The sequence below is a fragment of the Dendropsophus ebraccatus genome, chromosome 3, assembly GCF_027789765.1.
Source record: "Dendropsophus ebraccatus isolate aDenEbr1 chromosome 3, aDenEbr1.pat, whole genome shotgun sequence".
NCBI lineage: Eukaryota > Metazoa > Chordata > Amphibia > Anura > Hylidae > Dendropsophus > Dendropsophus ebraccatus.
Window position 1 is genome coordinate 169,667,155 of NC_091456.1, and position 23,517 is coordinate 169,690,671.

At 44.8% G+C, this 23,517-nt stretch overlaps 1 protein-coding gene across 1 annotated transcript in view; it reads right to left on the reverse strand.

The window, feature by feature from the left end:
- Positions 1-8,946, reverse strand: part of TTC33 (tetratricopeptide repeat domain 33) — a 147,597-nt gene extending 138,651 nt beyond the window's left edge. The window contains exon 1 of the mRNA XM_069964767.1: positions 8,800-8,946. Within this exon, the coding sequence (XP_069820868.1) occupies positions 8,800-8,895 (96 nt within the window). The 5' untranslated portion in view covers positions 8,896-8,946. The remainder of the gene's footprint in view (positions 1-8,799) is intronic.
- Between the last annotated feature and the right edge of the window lie 14,571 nt (positions 8,947-23,517).

Consider the following 23,517-nt stretch of genomic DNA (forward strand, 5'->3'; position numbering starts at 1 on the left):
TGTGCTCTCCTTCCTATCTACACTACAGTACAACCTTTAACACAGCCCCTTATGGAGTCACGCAAGGAGGCAGAAGAGCGCTGATCAGCGAAATTTACAGTGCCTTCAGAAGACATCATCAGCCTGCCATTTAAAGTGAATCTGTCAGCACCCAGGCCCTACCTGAGGTGCTGGCAGTGTGCTGTAGCTGGCAGTCTCCTTGTGAGCATGTTGCCTTTTGGCAATTTGTCTGCGAAGTTAATTATGCACAATATTGGGTCTCCTACTGTAATGAAGAGTCAATGAGGAGTTATGCCTCAGCGTTTGTGGCTTACCCCTCCTTTCTCTTTTTCATGAATAATCAATGATGCTTGGCCTCCTGCTCACTCAGCTGTTAGTCAGTATCTGCCAACAGATATAGATTGTAAGCCGTCGCGGGCAGGGTCCACTTCCCCCTTGTACCAGTCTGACATTTGCTTTCATGTAATGTGTTTTGATCTTGTATTGTTCAGGTCTGTTACCCCTATCACTTACATAGCACTCTGGAATTAAGGGTGCTTTATAAGTAAATAATAATAATAACAACAACTACAGAGGACTGATCTGCAATCAGATATAGTTGAACCTCCCAGCTGGAATATAAGCTGTGGTCTAGGGGTAAATCACCTGACTAGAAACCAGCAACAGTTTATTTTTTTTGGTTCGATTCCCCTAATGAAAATGAAATATAGTTATTTATTTTATTTTTTTTTTCCTATTATTATATCATTTTTAAAAGTGCAAAGAATTCCTAATCAGATTTAAATTAGTTTAGATTTTCTTTTAACACAATGGCCCCGTTCACACTGAGCAAGAACGTCAGAATCCTGCCGTGGTCAGTGTCTCACTGTGAGTGAAGGAGAGGGCGTGCGCGCGTCTGCTGCCGCCGCTCTCTGCTCTAGGAAATGACAGAGAGAGCGGAGAGCGAGGACAGCAGAGGAGCGCATGCCCTCTCCTTCACTCAAAGCAGGACACTGAGCACGGCGGGATTCCGCAGCGGAATTCAACCGTTCTTGCTTAGTAAGAACAGGGCCAATGACTCCATCAGAGGAGTCGAACCAAAGAAAACAAACTGTTGCAGGTTTCTAGACAGATGATTTACCCCTAGACCACAGCTCCAACACAGGCTGGGAATTTCAATTATATCCGATATTTGAATTATATGCAGATCAGTCCTCTATAGGCAGAAACTGACTAACAGCTGGCCATAGGCTATATCCAAGTTTTCCAGGACTCTCTAGGGCTACATCCAACTTCTTCAGCCACTGGTAACACACAGCGAGTGGACTCGAGTATGCTCCAGTTACGCTCATCTCTAGTCACATCAAACTTTTCTGGGTATATAGAGTATTTTTAGTATAACATTTCCCTCCAGAAGGAATTAATATAGCAGCAGGTATAATACCCAGATGATGATGATTGCAGGAAAGATTACCGACCTCTACTGTATTACAGGAAACACGTCTCCAAATGCAAGCCGTAACAACAGCTGGGCACCTCCAAAGCACAAAGGAAAAGAGCGCCACTGTACGTCATGGTATAAAAGGTAACCGTGTTATTACTGGCATTTTCAATAGGCCGCCAATTGCAACATGGGTCTGTACCCTAAACAGGTACCCTAAAGGGACCCCCGTCCCCTTCTATGAGCTGGAACAGAGGAGCTGCCAGAGTAGCTCCCATTTTGTAGTGTTACAGGACCCGGAGAGCTCATGTAATTTATAACTGGTCATTGCTATAGCTGGTCACCATCTAATACTCTATTCCACCAGTAGTGGCCGCTGTAGGGAAATCCATAGCGTTCTGCAGGTTTCCTGATCGCTGGTGGTGTACCAATCATATAATGGGAAGCTCTGCAACTTTATAATATTTGCATTTGTGCAGGGAACACATGACGGCCATTTGTAAACAAAAACCATAGTTATTACTGGATGATCACTGAATAAATCCACCCCGCCCCCATTATATACTTGTACCAGAGCGGGCTCCCTCAGCCTGCTATGGCCCCAGATCTCTCCGCTAGACTGGATCCAGTAGCTACAAGGTAGACCTTGCTACCACAATGTGGTAAAAACCACGCCACTATGTGGTCAACAATGGCCATGGCAAAAGACATTCCTGTTGTAAGACTGCGTGATCTCCTCCATAGTTACTCTTTGCAAAACAGCCCCACCTCTGTCCTCAGGTTGTATGTGGTATTACAACTTGGCTATATTCACTTTAATGGAATGAAGCCGCAATACCACATACAGTCTGAAGAAAGCGGCCATGTTTTTCTAAGCCTGGACAAACCCTTTAGGGAAGGTTTACACATAACGTATCCGCAGAGGATTTCACGATACAAGTGACAATCGTGATTTTCACGATACAAGACACAATGCAGCGAAATCCAATTAAATACAATTACATATTCACAGCAGAATTGTCATTCTGCTGCGAGTATGTAAAAGGGTAGCCCCCTTAACCCCCTGTGGCCTAATACATCCATTACCGGGTCTGCTCTCAGTCTTGCTTTGGGGGCTCCCGGCGTCTGGACGTCCACTCAGCCAATCAGTGGCTGCGGCAGGGCTGAGAGGGGTTAAAAGGAACCCTGCATTTGGTTCCCTGCATCACTGTATAAAGCTGTTGTGCAGCTCCTGGCATGTACTTGCCATGGCTGCAGCAGCAGCTTTATATGGGAGAAGATAAAGTGTCATTTCCCAGGCGCGCAGCAGGCAGAGGCAGGCAGGTAGTCAAATCCCCTTCTGTGTGTAGTCACCGCTCTCTGGCTGTCTGCGCACTCGGCGGGGATGAATGACAGGCAGAGAGGCCAGTTACTAGGAGCCACCCAGATTACTACCAACCCGCCTCTGCCTGCGTGCGCCCAGGGATAACTTTATTTTCTCCCATATAAAGCTGCTGCTGCAGCCGTGGTTGGTACGTGTCGTGGCTGCACAGCCGCTTTATACAGTGATGCAGGGAACCGAATCAGCCCAACTGGACAGACTGGTTCCCATCAAGGGGGCTGCCTTTTACAGACCTGCAGCGAGATGACAATCGCATTGAAGGTGACAGTGAAGGGATCTGCAGCGGACACGTCATGTGTGAACACACCCTCAAAGTGAATTTATCACCTCGATTTTTTTTATATCTTTTAAATATATATATATACACACATATACATAGAAATTTTTTTAATTTTTTTTTTTATTAATTACAACCAAACTCTAAAACATCAGTGGTGACCAATGTCTATTGGGAGCAGCCTGATCCCATCTTATCAATACACTGATGGTGTCACCTGTCCCTGTACTCCTGTCTGTTATCTATATACTGGTGTCACCTGTCCCTGTAATCCTGTCTGTGTTATCTATATACTGGTGTCACCTGTCCCTGTAATCCTGTCTGTGTTATTTATATGCTGGTGTCACCTGTCACTATACTCCTGTCTGTTATCTATATACTGGTGTCACCTGTCCCTATACTCCTGTCTGTGTTATCTATATACTGGTATCACCTGTCACTGTACTCCTGTCTGTGTTATCTATATACTGGAATCACCTGTCACTGTGCTCCTGTCTGTGTTATCTATATACTGGTGACACCTGTCACTGTACTCCCGTCTGTGTTATTTATATACTGGTGACACCTGTCACTGTACTCCTGTCTGTTATCTATATACTGGTGTCACCTGTCCCTGTAATCCTGTCTGTGTTATCTATATACTGGTGTCACCTGTCCCTGTAATTTTGTCTGTGTTATTTATATGCTGGTGTCACCTGTCACTATACTCCTGTCTGTTATCTATATACTGGTGTCACCTGTCCCTGTACTCCTGTCTGTGTTATCTATATACTGGTATCACCTGTCACTGTACTCCTGTCTGTGTTATCTATATACTGGAATCACCTGTCACTGTGCTCCTGTCTGTGTTATCTATATACTGGTGTCACCTGTCACTATACTCCCGTCTGTGTTATCTATATACTGGTGACACCTGTCACTATACTCCCGTCTGTGTTATCTATATACTGGTGACACCTGTCACTGTACTCCCGTCTGTGTTATTTATATACTGGTGACACCTGTCACTGTACTCCTGTCTGTTATCTATATACTGGTGTCACCTGTCCCTGTACTCCTGTCTGTTATCTATATACTGGTGTCACCTGTGACTGTACTCCTGTGTTATCTACAGTGAGTCCAAGAAGTATTTGATCCCTTGCTGATTTTCTTTGTTTGCCCACTAATAAAGACATGATCATTCTATACTTTTAATGGTAGATGTATTCTTACATGGAGAGACAGAATATTAAAAAGAAAATCCAGAAAATCAATCTAAGGAATATATATTAATTGATTTGTATTTCATGGAGTGAAATAAGTATTTGATCCCTTAGTATTCATTAGCAGTTCTGGCTTTTACAGACCAGTTAGACACTCCCAATCAACTTGTTACCTGACCTGAGGCCACCTGGTCTCACTAATCACTTGTGTGAAAAACAACTGTCCACAGAATCAGACAGATCACACAGATTTCAAGTCTCCAACATGGGTAAAACTAAAGAGCTGTCACAGGACCTCAGAGTCAGAATTGTTGACCTTCACAAAGCTGGAATGGGCTACAAAAAGATTAGTAAGGTGTATGCCAATGATCATTTGAAAGATGAACCAAGTTATTGGGAGAAGGTTTTGTGGTCAGATGAGACCAAAATTGAACTTTTTGGCCTCAACTCCACCCGCCATGTGTGGAGGAAGAAAAATGCTGCCTATGACCCCCAGAACACTGTGCCCACCGTCAAGCATGGAGGTGGAAGCATAATGTTTTGGGGGTGTTTCTCTGCCAAGGGTACAGGGCTACTTCACCGCATCACTGGGAAGATGGATGGAGCCATGTACCGCACAATCCAGAGGGACAACCTCCTCCCCTCTGCCAGGGTTCTGAAAATGGGCCGTGGTTGGGTCTTCCAACATGATAACGACCCTAAACATACAGCAAAGGCAACAAAGGATTGGCTCAAGAAAAATCACATTAAGGTCATGGAGTGGCCCAACCAGTCGCCAGACCTCAATCCGATAGAAAATCTATGGAGGGAGCTGAAGGTCAGAGTTGCCAAGCGACAGCCCACCAACCTTCATGATTTAGAGAGAATCTGCAAAGAAGAGTGGGCCAAAATTCCCCCTGGTGTGTGCGCTAAACTTGGGGTTAACTACAACAAACGTCTCACTGCTGTGCTTGCAAACAAAGGCTTTGCCACTAAGTATAGAGTGTGTTTGGTAAGGCTAGGTTCACACTGCGTTGTCAGCATCCGTTTAACGCATCCGTTTTTTGAAAAAAACGCATAAAAAACGGATTGCAAAAAACGGATTCATTTGTGTGCATCCGTTTTTCCATTGACTTCCATTATAAAAAAAACCGGATCCGTTTTTTTTGACGGACCAAAACGGACAAAAAAACGTTGCTGACCCTATTTTTCTGGACGTTAAAAAAAACGGATCCGTTAAACGGATGCTGAAAACGCAGTGTGAACCTAGCCTAAGAGGGATTAAATACTTATTTTCCTCATTAAAATACAAATTAATTAAAATATATTCTTTAAAATTATATTCTGGATTTTTTTCTTGATATTCTGTCTCTCCATGTTAGAATATATCTACCATTAAAAGTGCTGAAGGATAGTGTCTTTATTAGTGGGCAAACAAAGAAAATCAGCAAGGGATCAAATACTTCTTGGACTCACTGTATATACTGGTGTCACTGTACTCCTGTCTGTGTTATCTATACACTGGTGTCACCTCTCACTGTACTCCTGTGTTATCTATATACTGGTGTCACCTGTCACTGTACTCCTGTCTGTTATTTATATACTGGTGTCACCTGTCACTGTACTCTTGTCGGTGTTATCTATATACTGGTATCACCTGTCACTGCCCTCCTGTCTGTGTTATCTATATACTGGTGTCACCTGTCACTGTGCTCCTGTCTGTGTTATCTATATACTGGTGTCACCTGTCACTATACTCCTGTCTGTTATCTATATACTGGAATCACCTGTCCCTGTGCTCCTGTCTGTGTTATCTATATACTGGTGTCACCTGTCACTGTACTCCTGTCTGTGTTATCTATATACTGGAATCACCTGTCACTGTGCTCCTGTCTGTGTTATCTATATACTGGTGTCACCTGTCACTATACTCCTGTCTGTTATCTATATACTGGAATCACCTGTCCCTGTGCTCCTGTCTGTGTTATCTATATACTGGTGTCACCTGTCACTGTACTCCTGTCTGTGTTATCTATATACTGGAATCACCTGTCACTGTGCTCCTGTCTGTGTTATCTATATACTGGTGTCACCTGTCACTGTACTCCTGTCTGTGTTATCTATATACTGGTGTCACCTGTCACTGTGTTCATGTCTGTGTTATCTATATACTGGTGTCACCTCTCACTGTACTCCTGTCTGTGTTATCTATATACTGGTGTCATCTGTCACTGTACTCCTGTTTTATCTATATACTGGTGTCACCTGTCACTGTACTCCTGTGTTATCTATATACTGGTGTCACCTGTCACTGTACTCCTGTGTTATCTATATACTGGTGTCACCTGTCACTGTACTCCTGTGTTATCTATATACTGGTGTCACCTGTCACTGTACTCCTGTGTTATCTATATACTGGTGTCACCTGTCACTGTACTCCTGTGTTATCTATATACACCTGTCACTGTACTCCTGTCTGTGTTATCTATATACTTGTGTCACCTGTCACTGTACTCCTGTCTGTGTAATATATATATACTGGTGTCACCTGTCACTGTACTCCTGTGTTATCTATATAGTGGTGTCACCTGTCACTATACTCCTGTCTGTGTTATCTATATACCGGTGTCACCTGTCACTGTACTCCTGTGTTATCTATATACTGGTGTCACCTGTCACTGTACTCCTGTCTGTGTTATCTATATACTGGTGTCACCTGTCACTGTACTCCTGTGTTATCTATATACTGGTGTCACCTGTCACTGTACTCCTGTGTTATCTATATACTGGTGTCACCTCTCACTGTACTCCTGTGTTATCTATGTATTGGTGTCACCTGTCACTGTACTCCTGTGTTATCTATATACTGGTGTCACCTGTCACTGTACTCCTGTGTTATCTATATACTGGTGTCACCTGTCACTGTACTCCTGTGTTATCTATATACTGGTGTTACCTGTCACTGTACTCCTGTGTTATCTATATACTGGTGTCACCTGTCACTGTACTCCTGTGTTATCTATATACTGGTGTCACCTGTCACTGTACTCCTGTGTTATCTATATACTGGTGTCACCTGTCACTGTACTCCTGTCTGTGTTATCTATATACTGGTGTCACCTGTCACTGTACTCCTGTCTGTGTTATCTATATACTGGTGTCACCTGTCACTGTACTCCTGTCTGTGTTATCTATATACTGGTGTCACCTGTCACTGTACTCCTGTCTGTGTTATCTATATACTGGTGTCACCTGTCACTGTACTCCTGTCTGTGTTATCTATATACTGGTGTCACCTCTCACTGTACTCCTGTGTTATCTATATACTGGTGTCACCTGTCACTATACTCCTGTCTGTGTTATCTATATACTGGTGTCACCTGTCACTATACTCCTGTGTTATCTATATACTGGTGTCACCTGTCACTATACTCTTGTCTGTGTTATCTATATACTGGTGTCACCTGTCACTATACTCCTGTGTTATCTATATACTGGTGTCACCTGTCACTATACTCCTGTCTGTGTTATCTATATACTGGTGTCACCTGTCACTATACTCCTGTGTTATCTATATACTGGTGTCACCTGTCACTATACTCCTGTCTGTGTTATCTATATACTGGTGTCACCTGTTACTGTACTCCTGTGTTATCTATATACTGGTGTCACCTGTCACTATACTCCTGTGTTATCTATATACTGGTGTCACCTGTCACTGTACTCCTGTTTGTGTTATCTATATACTGGTGTCACCTCTCACTGTACTCCTGTGTTATCTATATACTGGTGTCACCTGTCACTATACTCCTGTCTGTGTTATCTATATACTGGTGTCACCTGTCACTATACTCCTGTGTTATCTATATACTGGTGTCACCTGTCACTATACTCCTGTCTGTGTTATCTATATACTGGTGTCACCTGTCACTATACTCCTGTGTTATCTATATACTGGTGTCACCTGTCACTATACTCCTGTCTGTGTTATCTATATACTGGTGTCACCTGTCACTATACTCCTGTGTTATCTATATACTGGTGTCACCTGTCACTATACTCCTGTCTGTGTTATCTATATACTGGTGTCACCTGTCACTATACTCCTGTGTTATCTATATACTGGTGTCACCTGTTACTGTACTCCTGTGTTATCTATATACTGGTGTCACCTGTCACTATACTCCTGTGTTATCTATATACTGGTGTCACCTGTCACTGTCCTCCTGTCTGTGTTATCTATATGCTGGTGTCACCTGTCACTGGAAAAAATGCTTCATCCTGAAGGGGTTAAACTTGGATAATTTTCAGACCATAACAAAGCATCTGCACACACATGAGTGTATAACATGGAGAAGCCCTTAAAGCTGATTATACACTTCGGTGTCTGTATTGCTGTTGGATGAGCTATACTTGGTTAAAAAAAAATGGACAATCCCTTTAAAGTCCGCCTGCATGTCACAGTTCAGCAGTATACAGGCACGCACACCGCTGTACGTGAGCCCGGCTCCTCGCCTCTAGTTCACATCAGTGCGTTTACCTTCAGGAGCTGCTTATAGCCTCTTCCTCCTCCGTGCACAGCCGTGGAGAGATTAGCTACACTGCACGGACAAACATATATCATCCTAGGAAACATGAACTGAGTTTTGCAGCTGAAGCTATGGATGAGTCTTTTCCTTGGGTTATCTCATTTTCGGCCTCATCTGTCGTTTACTTTCAGTTTACAGCCAATCATCAGCACCTAGTTAGATTGTAGCTGGGGCTGGTAGATAAGACGTCACAATCACGTGACAAATAGAGGGCACGTGAGGCGTTTCGGCCAATCACGCAAATCGTAGTTGCACCGTGTTCTGGGAGACTATTATGGTCTTGGCGGATACGAGACATAGTGGCCTCCATTAAGCGTTAGAAATAGACAGCGTGACATATAATTGTGTTGCACAGCGAATGCACGACGACAGTGCATGGCAACCAATCAGATAATAGCTTGCAATATTGGTTGCTACGGGCAACAGCCGCTTTAACCCCTTAAGGACAGAGCCTGAAATGGCCTTAATGACAGAGACAAATTTTATGAATATGACCAGTGTCACTTTATTCATTAATAACTTCGGGATGCTTTTACCTATCCGGACGATTCTGAGATTGTTTTCTCGTGACATATTGTACTTTACATTTCTGGAAAATTGGAGTCGATACTCATAACGAATCTTTATGAAAAAAACCAAATAACGTGAAAAATTTGGAAAAAATGCATTTTTCCAACTTTGAAACCTTTCTGCTTATACAGAAATTGGCTATATCACATAAATTATATATTAAATAGCATTAGCAACATGTCTACTTTATGTTGGCGGCATTTATTAAACTATCTTTCATTTTTTTAGACAATAGGGAGCTTAAAACATTAGCAGCAAATTTCCAAATTTTCAGTAAAATTTCAAAATCAGATATTTTTAGGGACCTCTTCAGGTTCAAAGTGTATTTGAGGGGCCTGTATGTTAGAAAGCCCCACAAAGCACCCCATTTCAGAAACTGCACCCCCCAAACTCTGCAAAAGCACATCCAGAAAGTTTTTTAACCCTTTAGGGAAGTCACAGAAATAAAAGCGAAGTGTGTAAGAAATTTGAAAATTTTAATTTTCTGTGCAGAGATTTTATTGTAATCCAATATCTTTCATAATTATAAACCTATTACCAGAAAAATGCACCCCAATAATTATTGCCCCGTTTCTGCAGTTTATAGAAATACCCCATATGTGGCCCTATTGCGCTATTTGACGCAACCACAAGCCTCAGATATAAGGGAGCGCCTAGTGAATTTCAACGCCTCCGTTATATTTGGTTATTTCTGACCGTACCACTTCAGGTTGGCAGAGGCTCTGGGGTGTCAAAACCTAAAAAACACCCCTAAAGGGACACCATTTAGAAAACTACATCCCTCAAGGAATGTAACAAGGGGTGCGGTGAGCATCTGGACCCCACAGGTGCTTCACAGATTTTCCGAACAATATGGCGTGAAAAAAGAAAAAAATATTTTTTACACTAAAACGTTCTAGCCTTCAATTTTTCATTTTCTTAAAGGGATAAGAGGAAAAAAAAGACACAAAACGTGTAGCGCAGTTTCTCCCGAGTACAGAAATACCCCACATGTGGACATAAAGTGCCAAGCGGGCGCAGGACGAGCTTCCAAAGGGAAGGAGCGCCAACTGGCTTTTGGAAGCTGAATTTCACTGGAAAGGGTTTCAAGGGCCATGTCGCATTTACAGAGCCCTCGTGCTGCCAAGACACTGGAAACCCCCCACAAAAGACCCCATTCTGGAAACTACACCCCTCAAGGAATCTAACAAGGGGTGCAGTAAGCATATGGACCCCACTGGTGACGGGCACAAATGTGGAACAATGTGACGTGAAAGGGAATATTTTCATTTTTTCACTTTCATGGCACAAATGTGCCCGTCATCAAGGGGTCAATATCCTCACTGCACCCCTTGATAGATTCCTTGAGGGGTGTAGTTTCCAGAATGGGGTCACTTGTGGGGGGTTTCCAGTGTTTTGGCAGCACGAGGGCTCTGTAAATGCGACATGGCGTTCATCATCCATTCTAGCCAAATCCAACCTCCAAAATCCAAATGGCGCTTCTTCCCTTCAGAGGCTTGCCCTGCGCCCACATGGCGCTTTATGTCCACATGTGGGGTATTTACGGACTCAGGGGAAATTGCTCTACACATTTTGTTTTTTTTTTACTCTTTTAACCCCTTGTGAAAAATGATAAATTCAAGGCTAAACCAACATTATAGTGTAAAAAATGTAATATTTCATTTTCACGCCACACTGTTCCACATTTGTGCCCGTCACCAGTGGGGTCCATATGCTCACTACACCCCTTGTTACATTCCCTAAGGGGTGTAGTTTCCATAATGGGGTCACTTGTGGGGGGTTTCAACTGTCTTGGCAACACAGGGGCCTTTTGAATGCAACATGGCCCCTCGAAATCCATTCCATCCAAATCCAGCCTTCAAAAACCAAATGGCGCTCCTTCCCTTCGGAGGCTTACCCTGCACCCGCATGGCGCTTTATGTTAACATGTGGGGTATTTCCGTACTCAGGGGAAATTGCCCTACACATTGTGTTTTTTTTAATCTTTTAGCCCCTTGTGAAAATGAAAAAATCATGACAAGATTAATGATTTAGAGTAAAAATTTTACAAAAATTACACTAAATGTTGGTCTAGCCTTTATTTTTTCCATTTCCACAAGGGGTTAAAAAAGAAAATGAACGCAAAAACGTGTAGGGTAGTTTCCCCTAAGTACGAAAATACCCCACATGTGGGCATAATGTGCCATATGGGCACAGGGCAAGCCACCAAAGGGACAGAGCGCCATTTAGAGGCTGGAATGGAGGATGGAGGCCATGTGGCAATTACAAAGCTCCTGTGCTGCCAGGGCAGTAGAAACCCCCCACAAGTGACCCCATTCTGGAAACTACACCCCATAAGGAATCTAACAAGGGGTGCAGTGAGCATATGGACCCCACTGGTGACGGGCACTTACGTAGAACATGTGCTGAGAAAATAAAAAATACCATTTATTTCATTTTCACATCCCAAATGTGGCCGTCACCAGGGGACCATATACCCGCTGTCCCCCTTGTTAGATTCCTTATGGGGTGTAGTTTCCAGAATGGGGTCACTTGTGGGGGGTTTCTACTGTCCTGGCCGCACAGAGGCTTTGTAATTGCATCATGGCATCCTCTAATGGGAATTGCGGCCATATTTATTTAGCTGGGGAAAAGGGACAATTCTAATTTATTTGGGGGTATTAGGCCAATTATTAGTTTATAAGGTTGAAAATGACAGGTGTCCATCAAATTCAATCTGTGTTGATCCAGAGGAAGGCAAAAAACCCCTCGTGAGGCAGACGACAGTAGCCTCATCACATGGGGAAAAATTCCTTCCCGACTCCATAATGGCGATCAGAATAATCCCTGGATCAACGTGACCCCTGAAATAGGAATAAGGGACAGAATTTAGATAATGTAGAACCCCAGTGACGTGTGGTACGCCTTGAAGCGATCCAGTATGCAGAGGCTGGGGGGATCAGGACAGGCGTCACACTGGAAAATGGTGTCCTTCCTGATCCCCCTGTTACGCCACACTCTGCACTTCTTCTGGGGTCTCCCTTTCTCCAGTGTGGGGGACGTCACCTGGAGAATGTTGTCCTGGTGCGATACGGGGTCCTTCATATCCAGAAGCGCTGGGTCCGCTCCATGGCTGCTAAATATTAGGGCTCTGTTACTGCTTCTGATATTCTCGGATTGTGCGGCAAGCTACAGTAGCTCGGGCAGCGAGGGACCGGAAGAGGGGGTGCTGGTATAAATGTTATCCCCGTACAGGTGGTGGTGACCTTTATCCAGCAGTGGGAAGATCAGGTCCCAAACTATCTCCCCACTAACTCCGAGGATGGGGGGGAGGGTGCATCTGGGGGCTGGATTCGGGTGTCCCTTCCTACATACACTCTAAGGGTACGTGCACACTGCGGAATCGCGACAGATAACCCTTCGTGCATTCCACAGTTGGCACCCACCGGCGGAGTGATGCAGGCGCACGTCTCTGTCCGTGTCATAGACTCCATTCTATGCACGGGCGGATTCCGCTCTCCGTCCAACGTGTTCATTCTTTGGATGGACGATGGAATCCGCCCGTGCATAGATTGGAGTCTATGACACGGGTAGAGACATGCGCCCGCATCAGTCCGCCGGCGGGTGCCAGCTGCGGAATGCACAAAGGGTTATCCTTCGCCATTCCGCAGTGTGCACGTACCCTAAATCTGTAAGTGTACCCTGTGGTACTCTCACAGAGTTTGGAGAATTTCATACCGTCATCTCTTATTGGGATGGTACTGGCAGAAAAGACGTGTCTGGGGGGGAGCGTACGCTACGCTACCCCCAGACACGTCACTGGATTATGAGGATGATGAGGATGAATGGAGGAAAAAAGGATCCCCCCCATTCATCCTCACTGGCTGTTTCGGTGTCGGAGGCAATAATAACGTATGCGTCCGATGCCGAAAACACCCTGGGGGCCATCTTTATACGGGGACTAGTATATGGGGTATGTAGTGGTGTAGTGTCAAACTTTATTCAATGTGGTGTGGTGTAATGTAGTGTTTTTTACGTGTTTTTTTACAGTAAGTTTAAAAAAAAAAAAACTACGGCAACAAAGGAGTTGCTGATAAATGCCGCACTTATGTGCAGCACTTATCAGCAGACCGTGGCAGTAGAATATAGAAAAAGTGATATTATATGTTTATTTATTTCTTTTTTTATGTTTTATTTATATAATGGGATGGGGGGGGTGATTTAAACTTTTATTGGGGGAGGGGCTTTGGGGTAGTGTATTGGTGCTTTTAACTTTTTTTTTTTCTTTTACACATTTGAAGTCCCTTTGGGGGACTTTTACATACATTTGTTTGATTTCTACACTGATGATTGCTATGCCATAGGCCTAGCATTGATCAGTGTTATCGGCGCTCTGCTCATTGAGCCTGCCTGTGCAGCCTGTCATTAGCGGTGAGGTGCCCCCACCTCCTATGAAACGCGCACCGCTCCGGAGCGTGCTTCATAGCAGGAGAAACACCCAGGACGTACAGCTACGTGCAGGGTCTTCTGGTGACAGACTTCCATGGCGTAACTGTACGTTCAGGGTCATCTAGGGGTTAAAAGTGGCATATATATACACACACACACATATATATATATATATATATATATATATTTTTTTTTTTTAAATATTGCTGGGGTTGCATAGAAATAATAAGCAGACCATTGTCACCTACCAGGCACCCCGGGGTCTGCTTGTCATGTATCCGAGTCCCCCTCTTATTTCTTCTCCTGACTATAATTAATACAGCCCAAACCACCTTAAAGGGTTATCCAGCGCTAGAAAAACATGGCCACTTTCCCCCTACTGTTGTCTCCAGTTCAGGTGCGGTTTTGAAACTCATGCTAAGTTTACACGAGGCGATTATTGGCCCGATCGTACGATTAACGATTTCAAAGTAACGATTTTTTTTTATAACGATCAGCGTTTAGATGGAACGATATATCATACAGAAAATTCGTTTTGCGATCGCTTAAGCCTATCTCACACATAGGTAAAATCAGTGAACGACTGTTTACACGGAACCATCGGCGAATTTTTTGCGAACGACAATTTATGAACATGTTAAAAGATCAAAATGAACGATTTTACGATCGTTCGCCGCGTTTACACGTACGATTATCGTTCAAATTCGATAGTTATCGCGAAAATTCACCCGAGAAATCACTCCGTGTAAACGTAGCATCAGGGTCCATTTACACAGAAAGATTATCTGACAGATTATCTGCCAAAGAGTTGAAGCCAAAGCCAGGAACAGACTATAAACAGAGATCAGGTTATAATGGAAAGCCTGAGATTCCTCCTCTTTTCAAATCCATTCCTGGCTTTAGCTTCAAATCTTTGGCAGATAATCTGTCAGATAATCTCTCTGTGTAAATGGACCCTGAAGTTCCATTGAAGTAAATGGAGCTTAATTGCAAACCACACCTGAACTGGAGACAACAGTAGGGGGAAAAGTGGCCATGTATTTGTAACGCTGGTAATACAGACTCTGTTCAAACAGCGTATCGAAGCCTTTGGCGGTGACAGGTGTGCTATGTATTTTTTTTTATTCAGTCAGATGTGTCTTTAAGAAATTTATGTTTTAAAGACCGACAATTCCCCCACAGAAATGAATAGCAGAATGTTCAGAAATTCAAATATCAGACGCAGCACTAACCAGCCAATCACAGCACACATGCAAATAGGTGAGACCTAGAAGCCAATAGAAACTGGCAGGTCCTTCACTCAATGCCTAACAGCCACACAGGCACATGTCCCCTATTGGCCAATAGAAGATGGCAGGTCCTTACCATTTTCCTCGCTGACTTAAAGTGACTCTACCACCAGGCCCAGGTTGAAACACTGGAGGCGGCCAACCCACCCCCAGTGGGAAGAAACTCCAGCCCCTCCATGACATGATTCCATTAGAATCAATGGAACCCTATCATAGAGGGGCTAGGGTTTCTTCCCACTAAGGGTGGGTCGGCCGCCTCCAGTGCTTCAGCCTGGGCCTGGTGGTACAGTCACTTTAAATCTGCAGATTTTTGGCTCCTCCTAGTGGTGGAGGAGTGTGGTCTTCCTTGTGGGCTTTCAGAGCTCTAATGCCTCTTCCAGCGGCTCCTCCTCCCCTCACAATGGGGATTCTCAGACAATGATGAAAGATTCATCCACATCCACCTCCTCCCCAATCTTCCTTACAAGTATACACTCTATACAGATCCTGCTGTATAACTGTATAGAAGTAGTCACCAACACACTGCACCAACTACCTGCTGTACCCTCTGCTTTATTGTACTTCGTTTCTTTCTTTCAAAAACAGCGCCATGTGGTATTACAATTCAGCTCCATTCACTTCAATGGAAATAAGCTGTAATACCGCACCCAACCTGAGGACAAGAGTGGTGCTGTTAGGAAAATATGGCTGCTTGATTTTACAAAGTTTGATAACCCCTTTTAACCAAGAGATCTCCCCAAACAAATGACACCGAGCAGATGCTGTGATGACAATCTCCAAATTTTATTCAAAGTTTATACAGAAATATGTGGGGAAAGAAAAAAAAATAAAATAAAAAAAGTTCTCCACGGTTCACAAGTAGTCTGTTGTATTGCACTAATCCTTTTCCTATTGATCCCCTCACATTGGACACAGACCCCTTTTAATGCCAGCTTGGTGTGACAGCTATGAGCGCTTGATATGTGCAGCGCCCCCACCTGGCAGTGGTTAGGTATGGCAGGCGGCTTGCAGTACAGGTTACTACAGGGTGCAGCACAGCAGGACTGGGGTATAGGATTACACATTGTGCGTCCTGTTCTTTCTCCCAGAATAACTTGTCTCTAGTATTGGTGGGGGGTTCACACATACAGATCCGCTGCATCAAATCTGTGTGTGAACATACCCTACGGCTGGGCGTACAAAACGTCAGCTGACCCCAGCACCCATCTAAGACATTCAAAGAGAAGGATTGGGTTTGCTGGATGCCCATGATGTTCCCAGGCGTGATTAAAAACAGAAACAGTTTACTTTCAGAAACAGCGCCACTTTTGTCCTCAGGTTAAGTGTGGTATTGCAGCTCAGCTCCACTGAAGTGAATGGAACCAATCTGTAATACCACACACAACCTAAGGACAAGTGTAGCGCTTTTTTAAAAGAAGGAAGCTATATTTTTCTAATTGTGGATAGGTTGTCATCTCTTTAATGCAGCCTGACGCACAAGGCATTGTGACGATCGCCAGCAGCTTCTCTCTGCCCCTTTAACAGGGGTAGGGTGCAGAGAATGCGCCGGCGACAGCCCTGATGACGACGAGTTCCCTTTAAGGCAAAGATGAGTATTAATAAAGCTGTCACACAGGAGGTCAACATTCTGCACAAGGCCTTAGAGTGTATGGTATGTACCAGGTATTCACTAGAATAGGGCTGAGCTATAATGCCAGTGGGCAAGAGGACTCTTAAAGGGGTTATCCCAAAATTTTAAAACTTCTATTAAAAAAAATAAAGTCATGTGCCTAGGGGATAACATGTAGGTCAGCCTGAAGGTGGCGCTGTTACTGCCGATTTCCATGGATTTTAGTGAATGACTAAAGCTCTACACGAATAGCAGCATAGTATAGGTGCAGTAAAACAACTAACTACAGAATAAAAAAAATAATAATGGAGGTTTTTATCCAAACTGAAGACCCTCCATATGAGCGACACTCAGGGGGTCTCTGCTGTGTTATAAGTCATTACTGGGCATCACAGAAGACAAGACATTTAGAAGAACTGCTGATAAACCCACTGACACAGCTGAGGTGGCCGCCTGGAGCCACGGATTATAGGAATACATGGCGTCATCCTTATAATATTCCACAGTCTCCCATCTAATCCTGATGTAGTATTCTCTGTATGGATCTAATGGACATCAGCTCACTGCATACATGTACACATCTATCACATAATACACAGACATATGTCTGAATATTCAGACAACGCCAAAGCTTAGATGTTTTTTTCATTACGTTGCCTGGCTCAGTACACCACCTTTGTTTTGATGCTGCCGGAGCTTATTTTGGGTGTTATTAGCAAAATGTGAATGAATATAGTTTATGATTCCTGACAGACATTACCAATATTTGTAGATGCCTGCATGGTCCCTCCATTACAGCATGTACAGTGCTCTACTTTTCCTCACACACAGAGCACAGATCAGTTGCCCAGCGTGTGAAACACAATCCCTCCCAAGAGATAACACACATAAATCAATGATATTCTGGGTATTTCCCATCTGTACGTACTGGGAGATTTGTCTTCTGGGTGTACATTTCACAGATCAGAGAATTTGAAGCTGTGTATCAGAGCACCTACCCTTCTATAGATACGGTAAGTCAACCAGCATGAGATACTAAGATGATCCCAAAAGGCAATACAATTTATACAACTCTTCTTGACTTGAATAGGATATGTGACTAGATTATATGTATTACCACAGCGCTTTTTCTGGAAGAAAGTGACAGTCTTTTTCTAACTATAGGTCAGTAATATCAGCAAGTTGCAAAACTTATTATTCAATGCTTTCTCTTTTTTTCAGAGGACACTGGATAAGGCCCCCTTCACACGTCCGGAAAATCTGTCCGGATTTCCTATCAGGAAATCCGGACGGATTTCCGGACTCATAGACTAACATTAGACACGGACACCCTTCCGGATTTTTCCGTAAGGGTGTCCGTTCCGGAAAATAGGACCGGATTTTTTAGATCCTGTCCTATTTTCGTCCGGAAATCCGGCACGGACGCCCCCATAGAAGTCTATGGGAGCGCCGGAATCACGGGCATTTTCCTGATGTATATCAGGAAAGTGCCCGCGATTCCGGACTGGTAGAGAGCCAGCCCCGGCCGCCGTCCGATCACCCGCACACCCCCATCCCCCCCGCACCGCACCGCACACGCTGCCCGGCACTACAGATCCCCCCCCCCGCCGCCGCCGCCGCCGCATCTGACCCTCTCAACCCCCCCGCCCCCCACCCCCCACCCCCCACCCCCCGGGAACTCACCACCGGGCCGGCCGCCGGATGCTCCAGTGCCTCCGCCGCCACCCCCGCCCCCGCCGCCGCCGCCCCCGCCGCCGCATCTGACCCTCTCTCCCCCCCCCCCCGGGAACTCACCACCAGGCCGCCCGCCGGATGCTCCGCACCTCCGACCGCCGCCGCTGCCCGGACCTCAGCACTGCACTCTGACCCGGACCCCAACCTCGCGGCCCCGACAGAGCAGGATCCGGGACAGGTGAGATTAGGGCTACTACTCCCACCATGCTCTGCTGGCAGGCCATGATGGGAGTTGTAGTTCTGCAGCCTGTGGCCATCCAGGTTGCAGAAGTACAACTCCCATCATGGCTCTGCTGGCAGGCCATGATGGGAGTTGTAGTTCTGCAGCCTGTGGCCATCCAGGTTGCAGAAGTACAACTCCCATCATGGCTCTGCTGGCAGGCCATGATGGGAGTTGTAGTTCTGCAGCCTGTGGCCATCCAGGTTGCAGAAGTACAACTCCCATCATGGCTCTGCTGGTAGGCCATGATGGGAGTTGTAGTTCTGCAGCCTGATTTATGTTGGCATACTAGACAATATTATCTCATCAGGAAATCCTGAAGGTTTTTCCTGATGGTTTCCTGATGGTAAAAACGGATTACTGTCAGGAAATCCTGATACTATCCTGATGACATTTAAGGTCTCCTGATCAGGATTTCCTGACAGTAAAAACTGACACGGACGTGTGAAGGGGGCCTAACACAACAGGATATCTGCAGTCCTATGCAAGACTGAGTTGTGGGGCTTACTGCTCCCGTGACAAGTCTGTGCCTTGCAGCCATCACTATACTTGCGCACACCGGACGCACCTAATAAACCTCTGTATATAAAATCACTATATAAAGTCTCTATAATAAGATATACATAAAGCATCTCAGGGGGTTACAGGAATTCTCCAGGTTTGTACAATGGAATCAATGAGGCTGAGAACAGAAAAGGTAAGAATTGGTATGTACAGAGGTCACTTCATCTGGACACTTTCCAGGTACGTTCACCATGCAAAGTATCACCAACATGATGGGGAGCGGTAAACTACATAACTACAGGTTACACCCAGCACACCTAGTAAAAGCATACAACGCAAGACTCACAGGCTCAAAGGGGGGCAGAAAAGCAGGACTCACAGGCTCTATGGGTGGGGTGAGAGAACTCAAAGGCTCTATGAATATGTGGTAAATGCAGGGAATCAGGACACAGGTTCTCTATATGAGTGGATGGGCACGAAACACGACTCAAAGCTCTATAAACAGGTGGTGACAGGGGACTCACAGGCTCGAAATGGATACGTAAGCAGGACTCACAGGCTCTCTATATGAGGGGGAGAGGAGGACTTACAGGCTCTATACAAGAGGGTGGGAAAGACTCAATCTGTATACCAGTTGGTGGACAAACAACCATGACTCACAGGCTCTTAGTGGGGGGGGGGGGGGGCCTCACAGGCACTAAGTGGATAAGTAATCAGGACTCACAGGTTCGCTATACGAATGGGAGGGGAGGACTCACAGGCTCTATACAATTTGGAGAAGGCTCTATAGAAGTGGGTGGGGATGACTCAATCTGTATACCAGTGGGTGGACAGAAAAGCATGACTCACAGGCTCTAAGTGTGTGTGTTTGGGGGGTGGGGGTGGGCAATGACCTTACAGGCAGTAAGTGGATAAGAAGGAAGGACTCACAGGATCTCTATACGAATGGGAGGGGAGGACTCACAGGCGCTATACAAATGAGATGGGAGACTCACAGGCTCTCTATACAGGTGGATAGGAAAGCATGACTCACCAGCTTTCTATATAGAGTGGGATGGGAGACTCAGGCTCTATACGAGTGGGTGAGGAGGACTCACAGGCTCTCTATATAGAGTGGGTTGGGAGACTCACAGGCTCTGAGTCCTGACAGCAGCTGAACAACTTTTAAATGCTGAATCAAAATCCGTAAAAGTAATATAACCCCTACCCCTATATGCTATGTTCCCCTTCAATAGGAGATTAGGCCTTATAAGATATGGTAGCAATCTAACACCACGTTAGATTGCACAATATGCGACTCACTCCAAGGTAGCATTTACAGTGCACAGGGCAATTCATCCTTTTCCTAAACACAGTAAATGCTCCTCCCCTGTAAGTTAAGGATATCGGACACCGGGTTCTCTCAGGATTTTTTGGCACACTTTCCCTTTAATACACTTGGTCCCTTACTAGATCTGCACAGAGTACAGGATAAGGTAGTCCATACATTAGATCCTATGTATAGAAGAGATCAGCTCCACATAGATACCACATTCATAGTACACCAACTTAATGCAAAAACATACATAACCTAGCCCAATGGCCAAAGACACACTACACAAACATGTGACACTAGAAGGGCCGAAGGCCAAGATCAGAGACAGTGAGCCCCCTGCCCCCGAGAGACCTGGCTTGTATCCCATCATTGGCCCAGGCTGCTACCATGCTTCTGATAAGTGCCCACCATGCAAACATTCCTTTTATATAGAATTGGTGCTATACAGGCACCAGCTGGGACCCATACACAGGCTGGCACCGCACTAGCTGAGATACACTGGGTCTGGGGGGGCGCGCTCTTTCATCACCAAGTTATCATTAGAACCAACAATCTGTCAGACGTTAGTGAAAGTGCCCCTCACGGACTTCTCCCAGCTCAATTTCCTGATTGGGTCAGTCTGAACTCACAAACCTAGACTGATCAAGACTTTTCATATCTCTTTAACACATCAAAAGTTTTCTTTAATGACAGTGCCCATATAAAAGGGGAACACCAGGGCTACTTTTTCTTTTAAAATTACTGGTTTCAGAAAGTTATACAGATTAGTAATTTACTTCTATTTAAAAATGTCCAGTCTTCCAGTTCTTATCAGCTGCTGTATGTCCTGTAGGAAGTGGTGTATTCTATCCAATTTGACACAGCGCTCTCTGCTGCCCCCTCTGTCCATGTCAGGAACTGTCCAGAGCAGCAGCAAATCCTCATAGGAAACCTCTTCTGCTCTGGACAGTTCCTGACATGGACAGAGGTGGCAGCAAACAGCATTGTGCCAGACTGGAGAGAAAACACCACTTTCTACAGGACATACAGCAGCGGATAAGTACAGTTAAGACTAGATATATAAACTTTCTGAAACCAGTTGATTTGAAAGACGACAAATTTCACCCCTTTAGTTGACAGTCCATTTAAAGTGGTATACCCATCAGGGATATGCCATAAATGTCCTAGATGTAGCGTTCACATCTCTCTTCAGATCAAGTAGCTCCAGGAGTTACATAAACTGTGCCACTCGTGGGGCTACATTAAAACCAATGAGCATTACAAAAATTGCACAACTCAATGGATTTGCCAGTTTTCAGATTCCCATGCACTTCTGGTGAGCAGAGACAGGAGGGAGCCACGAAACCTTTCATCTGTTGCTCGAGGTGATCCCCTCACCTAAGGGACACTTACGGAATGTCCTATGGATATTTCTTATGGGTGCATTCACATGCTTCAGGGGCTACCGTCAACCAGTGCGCTGCGGCAGGGCAGCACAGTGATTAGCTGACAGCCAGAAGAAACCAGGAGCCCCCGAAGTGGGGACCCCGTACAGTATGTTCCCGGGCTGTGGCGGTAAATGTCGCAGAGTTTGACATGCTCGCAGCAGGATGAACATACCCGCTGCAAGTATATCATCCCATTGAATTGGACGGGCAGTTATCCCCAGCGGATTTAGCTGCGAACATGCAGCGTAAAATCCGCTGCAGATACGGTACGTGTGAACGTGCCCTAAATGTCCCAGATGGGTATACCCCTTTAGGGTGCGTTCACACGTACAGGATCTGCAGCAGATTTGATGGCGCAGATTTGAAGTTGCAGATTCAATGCAAAGTAACTCTGGGCCATCAAATCTGCTGCAGAATTAAATTGCACCATCAAATTTGCTGCAGATCCTGTACGTATGAATGCACCCTTAAAAGCGTAATCCAGGCTTAGAAAATCATGGCACCTCTCTGGCCCTCAGTGCGTGTGAATTTAGCAGCTCAGTTCCATTGAGGTGAATGTAGTTGAACTGTAATAAAAACACATACACCAGGTGTTGCACTGTTTTCCTAGGAAAGTAGCGGCGCTTGTTCTAGAGGCCCTATTCCACAGGACGATTATCTTTCAGATTATCGTTAAATCGTTCGAATCTAAACGATAATCATTCATTTGAATAGCAGTTAACGACCGAACGAGAAGTCAATAATAAGACCTGGACCTATATTTATCGTTGCTCGATCGCAAATTGTTCGCACTGAATAAGATGTCGTTCGGGTGTTCGCAGTAGTGACAAACGCAATAGCGACGACAAGACGACCGCAAGAACGATCATAAGTAACTATTATTGTTCCATGTAAATGGGTGAACGACTTCAGGTCTTTCGCAATATCGGTCATTTGGATCGTTTATCGTTAACGATTATGCAAACGATAATCATCTCGTGGTATAGGGCCCTAATTCTGGATAATCCCTTTAAAAAAGGGAAATAGTTTATTTAGATAAGCAAATGGGAAGGTTTGGTGCACTGGGGCTACCACCCTCAGTGTGCCAATATAGCCCCAGCCGGCTGACATCACTATAGAGTGCCACCCCAATATTCTGTGACCTGAGTGTGGGAGCCCCACCCTCAGGGCACCAAACCGCCTCAATTACATATCAAATAGGGCACCAAACCGCCTCAATTACATATCAAATAAGCTACAAAGTTCTTGAAACGATGGCTGAGGATCCCGGTAAGAAACTTCCCTTCATGCTCAGCAGTTCCCCTTTAAAACTCTTAATGCATCTCCATTCCATTGTAATTCCATGAGGTATTTACACATCAAACAACGCATCAAATTAAACAGCACAACATCCAAAAAGCACAACAGGTGATCTGTACATAGCGGAAATATTTTCAATGGGAAAAATTTTACCGCAATATATACTGAGGCCTAATACGGCCACTTTATCCATTAATATACTGTCTGGACAGAGGCTGATCCCAAATTTAAAGGGAAAAAAAAAAATCCTGCCGACAACGTCAAAGCATCTACA